The following is a 22227-nucleotide window of genomic DNA, read 5'->3' on the forward strand; positions in this document are numbered from 1 at the left end:
CGGCTGATGTGCGGCTGATCCTTAATAAAAGTGTATTAAGCACTGAAGACTAAATTAGAGCTGTCTCTTTGGTTACTTGACAAAAACTATATTGAGATATATATCGTATATCGTGATTCAGGTAAAAAATATCAAGATATAAAATTTGTTTCACATCGCCCAGCCCTAGTAGGGATCTTGTTTTTTATGGCACAGAGCAAGGGCGAGTCGATCGTATTTAAGGGCAGCATTTCCTCTACAACATACTGCACAACATACTACCAACTTCTTTAACTCTCCACCACTAACTGGTTTTGCACTAAAGTTCAGCTGTTGTTTTTTTGGTGGTGGGGGGGCCTCCTGCATTAGTCACAGCTTCATGCTTTAAACCACGTGGTGGGACTTTCGCTGTAAATTTGACTGTGCCGTGCTGCAACTCCAGAGTTTCTTCAAGTTTGATGTAGTGTTTTTGAAGCTAGATAACACTCTTTCGCCAGCACAGAATGTATAACGTACCTTAATATTACCATCTTTAGCTGACACAAACTCAAAATAGAGATTATATTTCCAGCTAGAAAACGTGCATCTCTCTCCTCCCTACACTGTTTACGTTTGTGTTGCTATTTGCTTGGTATGTTGTAAGTGAGTTGTCATGCTACAAACGCAACTTTTCGCATATGTGATGTAATTCCCCGAGACGCAAGAAAAAAGCAAACATATATTTTTACTAAGTAAAATGACAAAAATAGTAATGCACAGAGACCTGGTTAAGTAACTGTAATTTGATTACTGTTTTGGAAATAGTAACACGTTAGATTAGTTGTTATTGACATCAGTGGTCATAGTTGAGTAACATCACTGGTTATTTTGTTGTAATGTTTTCTGGTCTGGGCTTTCTGACTCTTGACAAGATGAGTTATCATTACTAGGTTCAGGTCTCATGCATCAGAGCCTAGAACCAGCTCAAAGTTCATTCATTTTCTTTTTTTTTTTTTCATTTATTACTACTGTTATGTTTCTTTTTTTTCCCCTTTTTTATATTTTCTATTTACTGATTTTTTTTAAAGGGCAAATATAAACCACACGTCAAGAAAAACAATAAATAACACAAACAGCAAAAGAAATACAACAACCAGAACACAGACCTTGCTATGACTCTACAGTTTCCTCTTGTTAACAGCCCAATAAATCATCCCATATCGTCGTTAAACGATTCGTCCATTTCATCCATTTTTCTTGACATTGATCTTCTTGAGTTCTTATTTTATAAGTCAACAGTTCCGTGTAGTACAACTCACTCACAATTTCTTGCCAGTCATATCGTCATTCATTTTCAAGAGAGTTGTGCATCCTGAAATATCAGTGACATTATTTTGCAAATCTAAAGAAACATTCAAATTTGCTTCTATCTATCAGGAGGTCTAGTTAGATGGGAAGTACATAACACGCTTAATTATTTAATTTTTACCATTCTATCCTAGGGTGCTGTTGATTTGTACAAGCCATGCCATAAATGGGTAGGAGGAAGCAGAGTGTGTGAAAGTGTGCCATTATACATATTTACAGAATAAGAAATGAAGTCAGAAGTCAAATGAAAATAGCATTTATGTGATGTTATCAATTTAGATTAACCTACTTACATTTTCTAATGTTCCTCAATCATTACATTATTTGACTTATTAAAAATGCTTGAAGCATAAGAAATACTCTAAAACTGTATCTGTTTAACTTTAAAACCACCAATGTTGCACCCTATCTGGCAGAGAGCAGCCCTTGCTTCTCCACTGTAACCATTAAGCTAATGTGTCCCCTCTAATGATGTTGAGTCACAGACACATCTGAAGCACTTGTGAAAGTTAAGTGGATGCGAATGCTTCTCAAAGAACCTAAAGGACCACTGAAACCTGCTGGTGAGGATGTCAGGACCAGCTGAAAAGCTACAGTGCCAAAAAAAATTTAGATGCATGGTGACTCATGGCTCTTTGTCATAAACCATGTGGCAGAAATGCACCAAGCTCTCTAAATCAGTTCCTAATTAGTTAGAAGTTATAATAAGTTTCTTATTCTATTTTATTTGAAAGAAGAAAAAAAAAAAACTAAATAATAAAAATTTGCACAAATCAGTATAAAGCAAAACAGTGAAAGTGAAAAACACACAAATATCAGTGTTACTTCACAGATGTTACACAAAGCAGTCAGTATCCTTGCCTTTTTATGAATCAGACTTGGGCATGCTCTTTAGTGCAGTCTGTTCAGTTTTTGATGTGTAGTGGTATCTTGGGCCCTCTTTATTCTTTTCACACTAAACATTGGAGGTGTTTTCCTGCCTTTCCGCTGCCTCTACCCCTTCCTTCCTTATCTGCTCTGTCCTTCTATCTAAGTTGTTTCCCATTCAGTCTATTTTTTTCTCTGACCTGTCTTTTTCTACCTCCTTCAGTCACTGCCTCCTTCTATTTCTCTCTCCTCCATGCCATTGTCCTTTATCCCTGCCCTATCTCAGTCTTATTTCTTATCCTGTCTTAACCTTTGTTTTCTCATTCTGTGCATTCCACTTTTTGCTTATGTTTTCACTCTGTGAGGATGTCCACTCTGAGTTATGTGTAGTCCACTGGTTCAGTAAATCATGTCCTCGTCTGTTTGTCTAACCTCTCCTGTCTGTGTCACAGGGCATTCCTTTGTTTCAGCTTCAAAGGAACATTCGCACATTCTCACACACATAATCGCACACACAGCTGCGCATTCACAAAATCTTCAAAATCCTTATACAGAGGTATGCGCTCACCCCAACGTCCACGTAGCACGCAAAGTTTTTCTCATGCACCCGCTCACATGCTGACGCTGTCACACCGAAAAACATCCACCCACACAAACACACACAGAGGGTGTTACCCCTCGTATGAGTAGAGAATGCAAAGAGACAAACACCCCACAGTGTTTTGGATTGTACTAAAATTGTCCCCAGGCAGGGGGCTGTGAGGACAAGTGCTAGGTCATGATGAACTTTTATTTTTATTGTTCTGAAAAATGAGGTGCAAAAAAGAAGAAGAAGAAAGAAAGAAATTTCAAGGCCTTTCAAAAACGTATCATTTAATGTTTTTCTAACAATTAAGATCTAGGTGCCCGTCTAAGTATATGCCTTGCACCTACATCATTGATTCCAGCAAAGCAGAAGATGGCTATAAGACTTGTAATGTATTCAAACAATAGATCCTAAAAGAAAAAAATAAATAAAAGCAAGACAACTTTCTTTTTGTAGAACTGCTACAAAGGCTAGAAATACATAGGGAAATCATGTGTGGTGGCGCACCATTAGTATGCAGGGAAATATGCAGAAATCATCTACAATGCTGTTTTTTTCTTTTTCTTTGATTCAACTTTTTTCATTAGGGTGTTGTTTTTTACTTATTTATATAACTTTATTTATTATGGTAAAGGTGTTGTGTTATTTAGTCATTTATGTGTGCCATGGTGCCATAAAGCATATTACCAGGCTGGAAACCAACGTTATGAACTGCAGTTTTACAGCCAGAAGGCATTCAAGGAAGTTTCAGGCTCTGGAGTTTGAATAATGAATGTCAGTGTGCCATCAAAACAAGTCAAGGTTCATACATTTCCCTATTTTTCTCTAAGTATTTTTCTGTCTTGAAACGCAAGCATCAAAGGAAGTAGTAGGGAATGAATAAATACATTACTTGTGTTTTAAACAAATCAAGCCTGTATTCATATTTCCCTCCATCTAATCACAATTTGATGCTCATCAAGCAAATGTGTTGTGTCCAGCTGAAGGCACATAATGCATGTAGAGTATTCTTCTCTATAGGCCTGCTGTTCTCTATAATTCATGAATATGTACAACCCAGCTGCCTCAGCACATCAGATGATTCCAGACTTCTAAATGCACCCGGCACTCCCACAGACCCTTTCCTATTTACTGGAAAATCACCAGTCTTTCCTTTCCTTCAGTTCTTTCTTCATCCAGTATTGCTCACCATGTTATCTTTTCATTCCAAAATTTCCCACAGTTTTACACTCAGCAAAATCTTAGTCTTTATGCATCAGAAATTGATTTGTTTTAGCAGAAAAGTTAACCATCTTTGAAAGAAGAAAGGAAAGGAAGAAAGAAACAGTGTCTTTATCTCCCGACTGTGCATTGAAAGAGGTTTTATTGGTTCCCTAAGCAGTTGTCCCATCAAGAAAAAACAGTTAAAAAACAAACAAACAAAAAAAAACTAAAACAAAAACAGAACTTTAGGGTTTGTGTTGTGGTCAAGAGATGGAAACAGAAGTGGGAAGATGGTGCAGGATGGTGGAAACAGAGGAAGTGAAGAAGTAAAAGAAGAAAGATGTGAAGCGAAAGCCGATGCTGACCAGAGCTGACACCCCTTGGCATGCAGTGTTCACCCCTAGGGTGTGTGAGTGTTTGTGTGCACGAGTGTATGTCTTTTTTTCATGCCTCTATGCTTGTGTGAGCGTGACTGAGAAACAGGGGAGAATATTTAAAGCTGATTTGTCATGAGAGAGTGGCAAAACAGTGGAGCCAGCACTGGCTTTGATAAGCAGCACAGCAATGCATAAAGGCACACACACACACACACACACACACACACACACACACACACACACACACACACACACACACACACACACACACACACATACTCATATAGGCCTTAAGCTAACATTGAGCCAGATGGAAAAGGCTTTGGTTATTTCTCAAGGGTAGAAATACTCTGAGGATGCAAGTAAAGTGTCCCACATCAACAGCCAATACACACTTACATGCACACAAACATCGACCCATATATAGTGACAAACAGATGTGCACATATAAACCCACTGTACCCACAATCAGTGTTATAAACACACATGCATACATACACGGTTACTGTGTTTAGCAGCAGTTTTACTGCTAATGGGAAATGATTTACACTACACAATTTACACATTACACTCTGTTACCAACCACAGATTAATAAGCTATTCAGTAGATAACTGAATTTGGAAAATGGGTTTATAATAATAATAATGTTCAAATAGGTCTTTTTCTGTGGATGACTTTATTTAATTTCTAAGATATTAATACTTGTTTACCTTTTTCAGTCCTCCCTTAGCCATCAGTAGATCATATAGTTGAGTGCTGCATTCTGATATGCCTGTTTATTGCAGAAAAGCAGGAAAGCCACCAGGATTCCAAACAGCAACATCACATATCTCTGTGGAGTTTTTCACCACTAAAATGGAAGTTTTTATTTATTTCCTGTTTGTTTGTTTTAGCTTTATTAGAATTGACTTTGAATAGATGGAAGTCAGGGAGGATATATTAGACAGGATATAGCAGATGTATGTATTGCCTTTTTTTATGTATTGCCCTGTGGGAGTGTCAGGGACCAAGCAGTAAGGCAGCAGTACACAGGAGGTTTTAGTTAAAAAACCAGGGTCTTTTTATTTACCCCAAAAATCTAAGTTTTACAAAATCCAAAAATTCAGCTAAACAAACTGATACAAGAGGCCAACTAAATATAACTAGACTCAAAATCAGAACGCAGTAGAGCTTAAGCAAGCAAACAACTGAATGAACATAACAAACAAACTGACCTCCTGAACAATCAAACAGGTGAACTTAAATACAAGTTGAGCTAATCCAAGAGTACAACACAAAAAGGGGAAATACAATGGCTACTAAAAATTGCACTAACCAAAACCTCAAAATAAATCCCCAAACACCCCTATGACACTGATGCATATGGTCAAGTCCAATGGAGCTGGCAGCAGCCTATCAGAATCCTCAGCTCTTGGCCATGCCTTTTCTGCAGTATGAAGGAGAGGCTGGACTCCAGGTAAATCAAAAAATAAATAAATATTAATACAAAACAGTTTAATCTTACAATACCTAGATGTGTTTAACATTGTTAGGTATGAAAAATTAAAGTAATTTAGCAATGAAGTAATGTGAAATAGAATGTGTGGTATTTAGACTCAGGGCTGCAAATAAAATTAAAGTAGATCTACGCTTGTGGTGAGGTGTGGAAATTACCATGTGTGGCGGGCCATCACAGGGAGTATGTACCTGAGTGGGGATTTAACAACTGTCAGTCAAGTAAAATAATTTGGTTTACACAGAACACGGACTTATATTAAAAAACGTGAGGCATTAAAAGAAGGTTGTTTGCACATTTGTAAATTTACCATACCTCATGATTAATACAAGGGCAGGGAAGGTTTATATTTAGTCTTTATTATCAAGTCTTTACTTGTGACTTCAGCATTCTTGAACAAGAGCTATTTTTCAGTCTCTGATGCACCATGTTGCTGGGTGATTAGAGAGTGATTGGCACTTGAATCAGAAATAGATCTGGGAGCCATGAAGAACATCACACCCTGGCACTGGAGGTGGGAGAGCCATGTTTAATTAGTGAGAATTTATCCACATGCATTCTCTCTGGCAAGCATGCACACACATAAACAGCATCAGGAACCCAAACTTGCATTTAACTGCCCATAACACATAAACTTTTCACAAAGTCATGCAGCATCATTGTCACAGTTACTTTATTATCAGATCAGGAGTCTGAAAGCTTAATTACCAGAGTCAGATACTTCATGTCTGTGCATGTTTTTACATGTGTGACAGAGAAAGCATGTGGGATGTGAGTCAGATGGTCAGGGATATTATGGGTAGAATTTTTTTTTTAATTTTCTGAGAAGAAAAGATAGAAAATATTCAGTTTTGAGTTCAAAGGTCCTGCGAGACATGTTTTAATGAGACTGATTTCTAAGTTTTGTTGCTTTGATGAGAAGATTTACAGTACAGATGCATGCTCTTTGATCTTGCTTTGGAATGGTCAGAAGAAACTGCAAATAGGCCTTGTAAAATATGTTAAAATATATATGTTTCATGACAGATATTTAATATGTAGGCTTTTTCCAATAAATATACTGTAGGTTTTAGCCCTTTAAAGCAGAACTACTGAACTTTGGCAGATTTTCACACTTTGGCACCTCGGTTGAAGATTAACTCAACATCTGTTTTGCATCCTGTCTCTTCTCTGAGCTCTCTCCAGCCAGTAAAAGTCAGTCTGATGTTCACTTATATCTCATCTATTGCTGTCAGTTTCTCTTTCATTTCCTCGCTTCCTCTGATAATTTCCTCTTGTGTTTCTTTGCTGAATTAGCCATGACGCTTGTTTAAAACTGCCAGTGTGTTGGGTTATCCTATTATATCCGCTTGCTGGCTTGTGACCTGGGGGGTAATCCAAACAGCAGGTTTACTGGTTGAGCTGGCTTTGTTAACCTAGACTAAACAGTAATCTTATGTTTTCTGTTCAAAAATGGCTAATCAAGGTAGCTAATACAGAAACACATGCTGTGAACATAACCTGGTAGGAAGTAGGGTTTTTTCAGATTATGCCCAACAAATCCCCAGCATAAGAATTTAAGGGAAGGTTAACATGCGTGATGCGTCAAAATCACTTTGATTTAAAGAAATGAAAAATATATTTTTTTAAATGTTTGTCTGGCATACTTCATTGTCAGAAAAAAGAAACGCTTTATTTTGAAGTGTCATCATTCACTGACATTTTGGCTTATGTCATGGATTTCTTTTCTTCATTTTGAGTATTCCATTACGTTTTGAGTATTGCTTTGCAGTCATCTGGGCCCATTTCTGATGATGTAATCCCCTGGGATACCCCTCATCATTGCGCGGTCCTAGATGATGCTCACTGTGAGCTCCTGAACAGTTGTTGTGGTCTTCCATCCCTCCAACGTCTTCTTATTGGCTGTGAAATAGGTATAAACTTTGCACTGAGCCTAGAGCAATATAGAAATTATTGGCTACTACTGGAAGAATTTTTTTCTAAGATGCAGATGAGACGTTCTCAGCAATCTGAAAAATGTTTTTATAGTTTGCTTTTACTTAGACCCACATATGCATGAGGGCAGATGGGTTACATCTGCTTATAATATAATATAATATAATATAATATAATATAATATAATATAATATAATATAATATAATATAATATTAGGGCTGTCAAATTATTAAAAATTTTAGTCAGAATAATCACAGCTCAAAATTACTTTAATCATGATTAATGATCTGTTTTTATTGTATTGTATCAATAGAAAGAGCAAGCTGGTGCTAGCTTGGATTTTTCTTCACTTTTTTTATATTTGATGATCACTTTAGTTGTAGTAATCAATTGCCTAAAATCCGGACCTTAAATAAATCCATCCATCCATCCGTCCGTCCGCCCATCCATCTATCCATCCATCCATCTATCTATCTATCCATCCATCCATCCATCCATCCATCCATCCATCTTCTGCTGCTTATCCGGAGTCGGGTTGCGGGGGGCAGCTGCCTAAGTAGGGAAACCCAGACTGCCCTCTCCCTGGCCACATTCCCCAGCTCATCTGGGGGGATCCAGAGGCGTTCCCAGGCCAGCCGCGAGATGTAGTCTGTCCAGCGTGTCCTGGGTCTTCCCCAGGGCCTCTTTCTGGTGGGACGTGCCCGAAACACCTTACCAGGGAGGCGTCCAGGAGGCATCCTGACCAGATACCCGAGCCACCTCATCTGGCTCCCCTCAATGTGGAGGAACAGGGACTCTACTCTGAGCCCCTCCTGGATCCCCAAGCTTCTCACCCTATCTCTAGGGGAGAGCCCAGCCACCTTGCGGAGAAAACTCATTTCGGCCACTTGTATTCGCAGTCATGTTCTTTCGGTCACTACCCACAGCTCGTGACCATAGAGAGCCTTGCCTTTTGGATCAGCTCCCTCTTCACACGACAGACCGATGCAGAGTCTGCATCACTGCAGACATCGCACCGATCCCCCTGTCGATCTCCCGCTCCATCCCTCCCTCACTAGTGAACAAGATCCCGAGATATGTGAACTCCTCCAATTGGGGCAGGACCTCATTGCCGACCCGGAGAAGGCACTCCACCCTTTTCCGGCTGAGGACCATGGTCTCGGATTTGGAGGTGCTGATTCTCATCCCAGCGGCTTCACACTCGGCTGCGAAACGCTCCAGTGAGAGCTGAAGAGCACGGCCCAATGAAGGCAACAGAACCACATCATCTGCAAAGAGCAGAGACCCGATCCTGAGGCCACCAAACCAGATCCCCTCAACACCTCGGCTGCACCTAAAAATTCTGTCCATAAAAGTTATGAACAGAACTGGTGACAAAGGGCAGCCTTGGCAGAGTCCAACCCTCACCGGAAACGATTCTGATTTACTGCTGGCAATGCGGACCAAGCTCTGACACCAGTCGTACAGGGACCGGACAGCTTGTACAAGAGGGTCCGGCACTCTATACTCCTGGAGTACCCCCCACAGGAGTCCCCGGGGGACATGATCGATCGCCTTCTCCAAATCCACACATAGACTAGTTCAGCAAATTCCCATGCCCCCTCCAAGTCCCTGTAGGGAGTGTAGAGCTGGTCCACTGTTCCACGACCGGGACGAAAACCACACTGCTCCTCCTCAATCCGAGGTTCGACTATCCGACGGACCCCTGAATAGACCTTACCAGGGAGGCTGAGGAGTGTGATTCCCCTGTAGTTGGACCACACCCTCCGGTCCCCCTTTTTGAAGAATGGGACTACGACCCCAGTCTGCCAGTCCAGGGGAACTGTCCCCGATGTCCACGCAATGCTGCAGAGGCGTGTCAGTCAAGACAGCCCTACAGCATCCCGAGCCTTAAGGAACTTTGGGGGGACCTCATCCACCACCAAGAGCTTTTTAACCACCTCGGTGACCTCAGCTCCAGTTGGTGCGTAAGCACAAACAACAGTCAGGACCAGTCCCCCCACCTGAAGGCAGAGGGAGGCTGCCCTTTCCTCCACCAGGGTAAACCCCAACATATAGGTGCCAAGTCAGGGGGCAATGAGCATGCCCACACCTGCTCGGCATCCCCTCTCTCCGGGAGCAACTCCAGAATGGAAAATGGTCCAGCCCCTTTCAAGGACAGTGGTTCCAGACCCCAAGCCATATGTTGAGGTGAGTCCAACTATATCTAGCCGGAACCACTCAACCTCGCACACCAGCTCAGGCTCCTTCCCCATCAGAGAGGTGACATTCCACATCCCTAGAGTTAGCTTCTGCTGCCGAGGATCAGACTGCCAGGGTCCCCCGCCTCCAGCAGCCTCCCACCTCACCCTGCACCCGACCCCTATGGCTCCTCCTGCAGGTGGTAAGCCCATGGGAGAGTGGGCCCACGTCACCCTTTTGGGCTGAGCCCAACCGAGCCCCATGGGCCAAGACCTGGCCACCAAGCGCTCACATCCGTGCCCCACCTCCAGACCTGGCTCCAGAGGGGGGCCCTGGTGACCCACACAGGGAAACCTGGGTCCATGATTTGTTGTCATCATAGGGGTGTTTTGAGCTGCACTTCGTTTGGTCCCTCCCCTTGACACCTGTCTGCCACGGGTGACCCTACCAGGGGCATAAAGCCAACATAGCCACTAGGATCATCATGACACACAACCTCCTCCACCATGGTGGCGGCTCTGGGATATAAAATATATATATATATATATATATATATATATATATATATATATATATATATATACATATATATACAACTGGCGCTGAATAAAACTACAGTAAATTTGGTCAGGGCAGTGGAAGGAGTCTGCACCAGAGCGCTGCAATGCCAGCTGCGCTAGATTTGCAACTGAAAACAGCACACGAGAAAACTGCGAAGGACAAAAATAATCGGATCCTTTCATTTTTATGATCGTTGAAAACCCAGAAAGTAATTGTGATTAAAATTCGATTAATCGCCCAGCCCTACTGCAACATCCTCCAGCATGACCAGTTTGGCAGCGAGTGAGGGATGGTCTGGGGAAGCATATTCTTGGAGGGCTGCACAGACCTCCATGTGCTAGCCAGGGGTACCCAGACTGCCATTAGGTACCAGGATGAGATCCTCAGACCCACTGTAGACCATATACTACTGTAGTGGTACCTGGATTCCTTCTGATGCATGACGATACTTAATTAAAAATATTTAATTCATCAAGATCTGGCATGTGTTGTTTAAGTGTTCCCTTTTTTTTTCTTTACCATTGTACTTTTGAGCATTACTACCTTATTTACCATGTTAAATCCATCAATCAAGACACTAATTAAATCAAATGCATTAAAATGTAGGCTAATAAAGCCACTGACTTAAATTTTTAGCTCTCACTGAATCAGAGGGAGAACATCAGATGCAGCTTTGAAGCACTTGTAACCTTTAACCTTCAGCATGGAAAACAACAAACCCAGGCTGCAGGAAGTGTGTGGGAGGGAATGCAAAGGAAGCGAATAAATCTTTCACCACAAGTTATTAATACACTATCAAATTTCTCAAACACAATTTAAGTTAAAAGCTGGTCATGTTAACTTTCAGATTCAACTGCAATTTGCTGCAAAGGAGAGTTAAACAAAACTGCATCACATTTGGAATATTTCCATATTGCACTTTATTCTGTGTCTCCAGATTTTCCTTGGGATTCTGTTTAATCCTTTTGTTCATAAGCCCTTCCCCCAAAAGTCTAACTGTCAGTTAAAATGTAGCTATCACTGTCAAATCTCCCTGCTGTTTCTTAACAGGAACTTCTCCCTTAATCATTAAACCATTTGCATTAATTAGCAATAGTGTCACTGACATCACTGCATGATTTATAATAAGGTCAATGATGTGACTGTGGAACAGCCTCCTAAAGAGACCAGTGCTGCTCAGGCATATTTGCATATTTTCTCAATTCTGTGTCTTCCTTCTTCTTAATGATACACTCATACCTGTGCGCATAAATGGGGGGCAATCATGATAAAGAATATGCGCACGCACGCACGCACACACACACATGCACACTTTCTGAACTCTTTATACTTTGCCTTTGAGCTGTTGAGTGGCATAAATGGATAAAAACAGGCACTGCTAACCTGGATTTATTTTCAAATACTTAAAATTTGCTTGTCCTGAATATATTTGCTTGTTAAAAACATGTAGACTACCAACTGACCATTTTGCATACAAGGATGTGGTAACAGTGATAAACAGTGATGTGCATTAAAAATGACTTCATGAACAATATTGGGAGTCACACGCTGTGTTCCCCTGAGCGTTAGTTGGTGAAAGTTCCTCACCCGTAAGCACTTTCATGACTGAATGGACCCACGCAGTCAAGACCTCTGATCAGCAGAGAGGAACAATTCCATTACAAACAAATTCACCAACATCACACATGTGCCTGACACAGTTGCACTTTCTTATAAGTACACACTCTTAAAACTAAAATTATATTTTTTCTTCTGTTCATTGCTGGTAGAAATGCTACTGTGTTCAACTAGAATCAGCAAAAACAGCAGAATGACCAACAAGACAAGAATCAATCTGCATAGATGAATAGGAAGGGAGAGACTGGATGGGAGAAGAAATTAAGCAAAGTTTGCAGTGAAGAGGTGGAGGATAAGGCCAAAGTTTCATCAACATTTCTCAGGGGTGCAGGCTGTGGTGCCTTGATTATACATTCAGCTCTCTTGCAAAAAACACACACACCACTCAGAAAATACAGCCCTGTCAGCCTACTTCAGCACACAGCCTGACCTTCGCAGTAAATGTGTGTGTTTGTGTGTGTGGTGTCATTTATGTGAGGACAATTAATAAGTTAATAAGATTGTATCATTTTAAATAAAACAGTATCATTATAACTGCACATGAACAAAGCAAGGGACACGTAACAGCTTCCGCAATACTTAATTTTTTCTCTTACAATTATACAATTTGAATAGGAAGTTGTGTGAAGTCTGTTTCTAGAATTATTAATATTTTGTTTGAGACTGTTGGTAGTTTTTTTCATTTTTTAATTAATGTAGGTGTGTGTTCAAGGCATGATTTTGACAACAGTGAAATGTCCGTCACTGAAAGGATCAGTGCTGTTGTCACTTCTTAGCAAAACAAACCTTACTTTATGAGCTCTACGGACCATGCATGCAATACTCACTCTTTACCTTGTGTTACTACGTAAATAGTAATGCTTAGAACAGCTTAACAGTTGTTTTTAGTCCAGGCAGTAGAATTAAGGCCAGTCTGTTAGTTCATTGTATCAAGAGTTGCCATTAAGCAGGGCGTAAATTTTAGTTCAAAGAGACTGATGCAAGATGACTTTGGTGAATGTCCAGTTTTCCTCTTCAAGTAACAGTTTATAATTAATCCTTTTCACTGAATCAATCTCAGTGTTTTCATAGAATCTTTCATTTTAGCACTAGTGGAAATGGAATAACAAAAAGTTAATGAATGGAGGAAAAAAAATCTACCTGAGCTGCAATTTTTGGATATAATGAGCGTTAAAAGGTTGGTCATACATAACAGACACATTAAAATATAATTTATGTTCAACAGAGGCACGTCACAAGATTCTTTAAATCTGGATGTTTTTTTTTATAGATTATTATAGATTATAATTTATTATTATTTTTTTAGATGGTCAATTGGTTATTTTCTACCAGAGCTGGTTATTCAACCAACAACAGCCAATAGAATTTTGATCCGTTAGGGATTAACGGATTCATATGTTGGTTATTGCAATTAGCTGATTTTACATTATCAGACCAAATGATGAGTTAAAAAAACGAGTTAGTCAAATTTTCACACGTCATATATTTTACTGGGTTGCCAATGGTAGAAGCATGCAGGAACCCAGTGAGCACTAGTTATGATCTTGTATGCATTTGTAGCCTTCATTCAGTGAAAATAATAAATTATTTAGTCCTGCCCAAGCAGTTCTTATTATGACCTAACTTATAGATATATATCTCACAAACTACTGTAAATATGATCTTAATGATGACTTTTGATTAAATGTCAAAGAACTTTTTTGATCCACTTTTTAAACTTTAACTTTTATATCAGATTTAAATAAATTTTAGTCTAAGTGTCTTTCGATCAATTACATGTCTTTAGCCCTTTATCCACTGGTCAAAGACACTGCTAAGACATACTAACATCTGGCTCATTAGTACAATGTGAAAGTGTTTAATTAGGATTAAGGCTCCTATCAAATTGTAGATGCAGGTTTTAATCTGCACCAGGAATCAGTAGGAACACAAGGCCTGGTTGTACATATTAGTTTTCACTAAGGATACTGTGGTCAGGGCAGTGAAAGTGGGCACAGCTTACCTTTTTCTTACAGTACCAAACATTGAACAACTGTAACAGTAAGCTGTGTAGCTGTGTATGGAGGTAAACTAGATCGATAGCCTAAAGCTTGAAGAGCACTGATTAAAAACCATCTATTACATGTGACAGAAAAGGCTTTATTCCAGTTATTTTAAAAAGGTGTCGTCACACAAATATGTCAACAGGGGCTGTCCAATGTGCAACCCTAGAAAGAGGAAAAACTAAACATTTTATTGAACAATGTGAAAACTTCATTACTTTGCTAAGTACACTCAGGTATTGGAGCACTTTACAGCGGCACTACTCAACTTTAGCAGATTTTCACACTTTGACATCCCCTATTGAGGGCTAATTAGGCATGCATCTTGCATCTTGTCTTTCTCCAACCAGTAAAAGTCCTTCTGATGTTGACTGGTCTCTTATCTCTTACTCAGTCAATTTCTCTCTTTCTTTTCCTCACTTCCTCCAGTATTGAGTTTCTTTGCTGAATCAGCCACGTTGCGTGTTCAAAACAGCCAGTATGTTGATATCCAGTTGCTTGTGTGTGACATGGTGTACTAAAGCAAAACACAGCTGCAATACGATGCTCCAGGCTGGATAAAAAAAAAAAAGGTATGAAGTGTGGTTTCTCATCCTAGACAGCTACAGGGTTACAATGGCTCCAGAAATGTGCATAAATAAATTTGGCATGATAGAAAACAGGACTGAGGAGACTGGATAGTTGAAACTGATACTTTTGAACAATTAATACTATGTCCCATTGAATGATTTCTGATATTTTTAACGTGTCTATTTGTACCAGCATCCTTAGGTGTGTGAATTATTATTTTCTGTACATGAACTGGACTAACTAACTGATTAGCTGTAACCACTAACACACAGCAATCGCCTCACCACAGACTTGTACAGCAAAGAAGAAAACATCACAGTAACGCCAATGGGTGGAGTTATCCATAGCCCACGCTACCCCAACGCTTATCCTCGCAACCTGCTGTTGTCATGGAAACTGCAGTCGCCACCAGGGAGCTGCATACACCTGGAGTTTGATGGACACTTCGGCTTGGAGGAGCCTGAGAATGGAGCATGCAGGTAAAAAAAACATAGATAAAGAAAATTGATGGAAATGTTAGTGGCAATGTACACAAAATATGAATAGAGCATATAATATATAGAGGGAAGGAGGATGACATAAAGTGGTATTAGAGAAAAAAGACCAAAGAAGAGAAAGATAATACCTATCTAGAGAAAAAAAAAGCTTAAAGTACTAAGGATAAATGGTAGGGAGCACTGATGTATTATAATGGAGAAAAGTCAGATGAAAGGCAAAAGTGATTAAAAAGCACAAGATGGAGTTATGGAGAACGTGGTTTAAAGTGACAGAAAGGACAAGAAAGTTTACTGCGTAAAAGTCTCAAACTGGAAAGACAGCAACAATAAAATATGTAAGAATTATTTGCTAATATATTCACATTGGCACGCGAACAATAAATTGTAATTGAGAGGAAGTGAGTGAGATGGATAACGGAAGTTTGCTCTCTTGGCAAGGAATATAAGAAGTTTGTCCTTGAGGGCTGAGGGAAGAAAATACCTTTTAATCCCCATATGCAACTCAGCGGTCTTTGTAAGCATTTTGCTCAGAAGACAAGAGGGAGTAGCTGAGAGAAAAGAGGAGCATGTAGAAAGGTAGGGGAAAGGAGAATGTCCTAGTCCTTTAATTTTTGTTATATTGATTATGTGTACAGTATAAATATGTGTGAGTTAATTACGTCAATATCATGATTGGTTGTTTTGAGAACATTGTAAATTTGTCTCATAACAGATCTGATCACTTTAAATGCAGAATTTTAACAAACAAAATGGTAATGGAAAAAAAAAAAAAAACAAAAAAAAAAAAACAAAGCTAATAGCTGGTTATATTGTCCATCCTTTTGGACCGTCTGGTTGAAAAACAGGCATGAGTTCTGATACTTAGATTTACCAACCCAGTCTTATGACAATGTATTATAGTGCTGTTGGTCCAGGGCACAAAATGTTGCAAATTCACTATGAAAAAGCTTCAGATTGTAACATGACTACATTTCCTACACTCATTTACCATCATATATATGGAGGCGACTACACTGTATGTTCACTGTGTTTAATTGCCACGTCTTGCTGCATGACACATTCTGGACATCATTTATTTTTTTATAAATTTATTCTTTATTTATTCATTTATTATTGCTTGTAAGGAGGAGGGAAGATGGTGAATAGCATTATGCTGCTAGCTGATGCAGGAGATTACTAATTTGAGACTCCTCTGCTTAATTTTCCACAGTTCTTTAACTTTTCTATGTCCCTCCATCTGACAAATCTTTACTTTTCTACTTGGCTGTCATTTGTGAATAATTAGAATTAGGGGTTAAAATTATATAGTATAGTTTAGGTTACTGTAATTTAATTTACATTTAGATGTTAATGTACATAGTTCATGCAGGCTATACATTAAATATATTCAGTTCCTGTCCCATGACATTGATGCTGCCCTCGCACAAAACAAGAGTCAAGCAACAAACTTTGCCGTCTCACTGTTTGCCCATGGATTGTGACACTACTATTTTTTGCAAAAGTACCATTAGACCTTTTCTGCTAAAACCAAGTTTTGGTTTTCCAACAGCATGTCATATCGACTTTAGTAATCCCCTGACTTTTCCTCCAGACCATAATTGGGTCAAAATGAGATTCCTATCATGGTCTGTTGCACTTTGTCCTCAGCACTAATACAGAGAAAATGCATTTAAGTCCTGCCTACACCTGAAGGGAAAGTTATTCATTTCTCTCCAGTACCTTGGTGTTACCTGAAGATACCTTGTAACTAACCCCAAAGACAAAAACACTGAAAAATGCTTCAAGCCATTTTGTAATTTGATGCACTATCACAGAGAAATCAGGTTTTCAGCTGCACGACTGAGTTTTTACAAAACTTGTGGCATCAGCAGGAGGAATGGGACAATGTGGGATCTTTTGTTTTTGTAAAAAACATTTCATGACTAATGTGAGAGAAATCCAAGTCTTGGCTTTATAATACTCCATTATGGCTTTAGTCAAGCATGTAATAGATATTATTTAGCTTGTTTCAGGCTTCTTGCATGACCACATTAAATAGGGATTCATATATGTAGTGTTAATTAAATTTTTTTTTTTTTTTTTGTTTGTGTATGATTTTGTATGAGTTCTGGTTGATTCACATGATGACATGTTTCACTAGTTTATTGAACATTATAATAATCATAATGTTACAATCACAACACTTCTACATCATTACAAAATAAGAAAAGAAAGGAAAACATCAAACACATAAATGTAATCAGAGGTGTGTGTGCACAGTGATGGATGTTTACTGTGCAGGAGTGACTGTCTGATCTTTCCTTCTTGTCCTTGTATTATCAGGTCTCATCAATAAACTTATATCACATTGTTTGCTTCACATTATCCTCCATCCATAAAGACATAAATTCAGTTATCTAATTTTGTTTAGGCTTACTGTCTTGACACGTACAATTTCTGTTCTGTAACGTTTTTGTTTTCCTCCTTGTATTTATCTGTTGCTGCATCTCTCTCTCTCCATCACTCCAGGTATGATTTTCTGGAAGTGGAGGACCAATCAGAGACCAGCACAATAATTTGGGGTCGTTGGTGTGGGCAGAAGGTACCACCTAGTATGAACTCCAAAACCAACATGCTCAGAGTTACCTTCAAGTCTGATGATTACTTTGTTGCCAAGCCGGGATTCAAAGTCTACTACTCACTGCTGGTGAGAGACTCACACACATCAATTGTTGGCCATTATCGAGACACAGCTTTAAGTTATAGCTGCACTTGACAATAAGGAAAATACATATTGGGAGAGACAGGAGAGGAAGGAGGAAGGGCAAAAAGTGAGGTCCTTGTACGCTGTCAGTAAAATGCCAGAATTTGTTAGCCAGCTGTGCTTGTCTTACCCGACCATACAACAACAGTAGAGCGTTAGAGGGATGGGGAAGGATGGCAGGAGGTGGAAAGGACGCAAACATGTTCTCTTAAAGGATGTCAAACGAATGGATCAGGAGATTAGCCTGGTCATTTTGTCGGGAAGAGGAAGGAAAGACGGGCTCTGATTTTACGTTGATCCCCTACTCTATAATCAGAAGGGAAAGGGGAAGAGAGAGTCAGAGAGGCATTTAAAACTGCTTCCTCCTATAAGAGTAGAGAGGAGGGAAAGATGAAGATGGCTGCATGGCTTATTATCTGAAAAAAAAATGGAGCATGAGCACTGATGGCATAAAAGCTGAGAGAGAGAGAGAGAGAGAGAGACAGAGAGAGAGAGCTGCTGTGTTTATACATTATCGTTCACTTTCATAGTGTCATTTTTATATGTTTGTTTTTTTTCATAAATATGAAATTAAAACATTTACAGAAGCTGTCACCACCATTTTTGCTTTAGAAAACCAGAAACTGAATGTTTAGCATAATCATAACCACTTTTCCTTGGCTGAAAGCATCAGATAAAATGCAACATCCATCATTCCCCAGGTTGAAGAATTACACAGATCATTTCCTAGAAAGAAACTACTAATACCAAACAGCAAAAACAGTCTTTAATAAGTAAAATGTCTGCACTTAAAACTTTACTCAACAAGGATTATGCGAATATGATCTGGAAATGTAACGCAGACTCAGCTGAGACGTGGGCAGCGTAACCCCTCTTTATTGAAATACACATAAATATAGAAAGGTCAGTCAAGACAGACCTGAATGAGCCTGGTTAAGGAGAAGAGGATTGTGGATCAGAGAAGGGGTGAGTCCATAGAGTGCGTTGGTTAAGATCCGACAAGGAATAAGGGCAGGAAGGCTCCTTATATACCTTGTGGATCAGGTGAATCCAATAGGTCCTGATGAAGATGAACTGATCAGGACCAGCTGTGGCAGATCAGGGAACTGCAGGAGACTGAGCTCCCTGACAGGAAAATCTATGTTAGGCATGTAAAGCAGAAAATATTCCCTTTCATTGTTGCATGTCCACAGTATTATTAGTACTGAAAAAAGTCTGAATTTTAGTGTTCAAGTTTTTTTATTTATGAATCTAACTAATGATATTTTTCTTATTGAACAACAATTTTTCTGAATATTCTCTCTTGTAATGGTAAGAAGGAGACAAAGCATCTCATCGCTCATTGTTGTGGTGAGTTAAAAAGAGCTTAAAAAAAAAAGTTTAAAAATATACACTATCGCAAACTACTAATCGCTGTGGTTCTCGCCAAAATTTCTAAAAAAAAAATGTCATTACAAAATTGTAAAGCCTATGTCATGATAATTTTGTACATGTGGTCACATATTTCCTTTTTACATTTTCTGGTGAGCCTGAACTACACTGGAAACTCAACTTTATCAAATCTTAAGGTTACATGTAATCTAAAGCTTTTAGATAAGTGTTATGAACTTAATCTTTCCCCTTGAAATTTATTGAAGCAAACTCATGAAAAGAAAGACTCTGAATCTAAATGTAAATACAGTTTATTTGGTTAGATTTCACCAGAGACCAGAGGCTGGACAATATGAACCAAATTTCATATCTTGATATTTTTTTGCCTGAATCACGATACACGATACACAGGTATATCTCAAGATAAATTTTTGTGTCAAGTAACCGAAGAGACAGTTCTAAATGCACTCAGCAGCACGTGAATTCAAACAGTTGACTGAAATTAAAGTAGCTGTATTTTTAATTAAATGCTTTTAAAAACAAAATGAATGAAAATACCTTTCAATGATCATAACACAAAATTCAGTTGTGCAAAATTCAAAAGGATAAGATACTTTTAACTTAAAACAAGTTATCTCAATATAAACAATATTCCCTCATTCTATATTGTGTGTGAAAAAGTCTTGATATATTTGAAAATCTTGATAAATTTGCCAGGCTACCAGAGACAATCTCAGTTTTACCATCAATCCAGCTTCAGAAATGCCCTGATGAAGTGAATAAAAATAGCTTTACTGAGTAGTCGGTCTAAATAATATTAAAGTTCAGATCTCAGGTAACGTCTAGACTATTATAAAACCTATAAAGAATAACTTTGCTTTCTTATTGAAATGCAGTTCATATTTTGATGTATGGCTGCCAAGATTAGTCGATTAGTCATGATTATGTCGACTATCAAAATAGTTGGCGATTAATTTAATAATTTACATCATAGTTTATTTTTTGAAGCTTTGTTTTTCTCTCAAAAGTCCTGCTGTACCTTCCACTGCCTTGTCTCCCTTACTGTCGGTGACACACATGTGCAGTAGTGGGACTCGGGGACAGCCGTGACATCATTGAAAAAGTTGTGCCCAAACAACAGTATCATAGCGAGCCGGCAACTGAGCTCGAGAGTTTGGGACCATTTTATAAAAAAAAAATCGAGAGAAGCATAATGCAAAATCTGCAAGGCAGAACTTACCTTTCATGGTTGTACAACGTACAAAGATGCAGTACCGCTAGCATCTTAAAAGGAAGCACGTTGTGGCAGATTCAGTCTCTGATGAAGAGGGACAGTTGTCTCAGCAAGTTAACTGGCTAGTTAGCTGCTAACATAAACGTCAACAGTGCGCTACGTATATTGATAGCTGTAACGTTAACAGTAGTGATGGCGATTTCATTACTCTTAGCACACGTCGTGTGTTTGCAGTAACGTTATAACAACAGTTTCATGTTTCAGTAGGAAATGTGATAACGCTAATGTTTTGTTTTATAACGCTACGTTACAGTGTTAAAAAATTGACGACTTCGTTACCAAGCCAACAACATGAACACCCTGGCAGGCAAATATCGTAAATGAAGCAATCTTGAACATGTTTGTGACGGACACGATACCCCTGTCCTTGGTTGGCAATCAAAGGGATGATCAAGCAGTTCAATCCAGAATACCATGATAACTACCTACCAGAGCAACTTTTCAAATTAAAATTGAGCTATCATCCTAAAAGCCTTTATTAATAGATAGCACACAACACTCAGAGATAACATTTCAAGCTGGAAGCTAATGTCGGTTATATAGGACCAGCTGCATGCAGGTGCTTTAAGCTACTAATTACATATGATCTGATTAGTTTACTAATAGCCAAAATAATTGGTTTGTCGATTATCAAAATAATCGTTTCTGGCAGCCCTGTTTTGATGTCGTGATAATCTCATTCAGAAAATATATTTCTTATGAACACTGAGCTGAAATTTGAAAGATTAAATTTTAAACGTAGTTGTAGTCACAACATTGTTAGAAAAATTGCAATTACATTATTTTTGCACATCGTTCAGGCCTAGTTAAAAGTGGATTACAATGTGGACCCAGGCTAATCCATCATAGGGTTAACATAAAGAGACAAACAGCCACACATGCTGACAGTCCAATTTAGGATCCCCTCTTCACTTGTCTTGAGACTGTGAGAGGAAACACCTGGGAAAACCAAGGCAAATGGGGAGCATGCATACTCAAAGTAAAAAGACTTCAGCCAACCAGCAGGTTCAAACCCACAACCATTTAGCAGCAAGTGCGCTTCCCTTCAATCTGCCATAATGACAGAGGAAAGAGTGAAGGCACCTCATAATAAAGTTCTGACCTAAATGAAACTATTTACTTTCTGCTACTGCATAAACCACAAACAACTTTCTTATCTCTCTCTCTCAGACTCGCTCAGCTTTCTTCCTCCCTCCTCAAGCTTTGTAATTTCTCCTCTGGTCAAATAATCACACCTCTTTTAGCATTTAGCATTTAGCACAGAATCCAACTCTTCAGGCTTATCTCGTTTGATCAGTTTTACCCATTTTTCAAAGAGTCCCTATTTGTGTATGTGCATGAGTGTACGTGTGTGTCTTCCTATCTTTTACACACTCACACCAACGGGTATGCATCCAAACATACACACACACACACACACAGAGCTCCCCTCCAGCTAGACTGGAGCTCTGTGTGTGGCTTAATTTAGCAGGTCTAATTTGTTCTCTCCAGACCTGTCAAACAGATAAGAAGGAGGAGGAGTGGAGCCAGAGAGTGAAAAAGAGGGAAAGGGGAATGGAG

The 22227-nt window shown here is 39.1% G+C and overlaps 1 protein-coding gene across 3 annotated transcripts in view; it reads left to right on the forward strand.

Annotated features, from left to right (window-relative positions):
• The window catches only part of pdgfd (platelet derived growth factor d), an 80717-nt gene that overhangs the window by 18519 nt on the left and 39971 nt on the right, over positions 1-22227 (forward strand). For 2 of the 3 annotated variants that reach the window (XM_041993824.1, XM_041993823.1), the window contains exons 2-3: positions 15052-15241; positions 17768-17945. In XM_041993824.1, the coding sequence (XP_041849758.1) occupies positions 15052-15241; positions 17768-17945 (368 nt within the window). Of the gene's footprint in view, positions 1-15034; positions 15242-17767; positions 17946-22227 lie in introns of all 3 variants that reach the window. The other variant, XM_041993825.1, reaches the window with a different exon arrangement.

The sequence above is a fragment of the Melanotaenia boesemani genome, chromosome 9, assembly GCF_017639745.1.
Source record: "Melanotaenia boesemani isolate fMelBoe1 chromosome 9, fMelBoe1.pri, whole genome shotgun sequence".
Classification (NCBI taxonomy): domain Eukaryota; kingdom Metazoa; phylum Chordata; class Actinopteri; order Atheriniformes; family Melanotaeniidae; genus Melanotaenia; species Melanotaenia boesemani.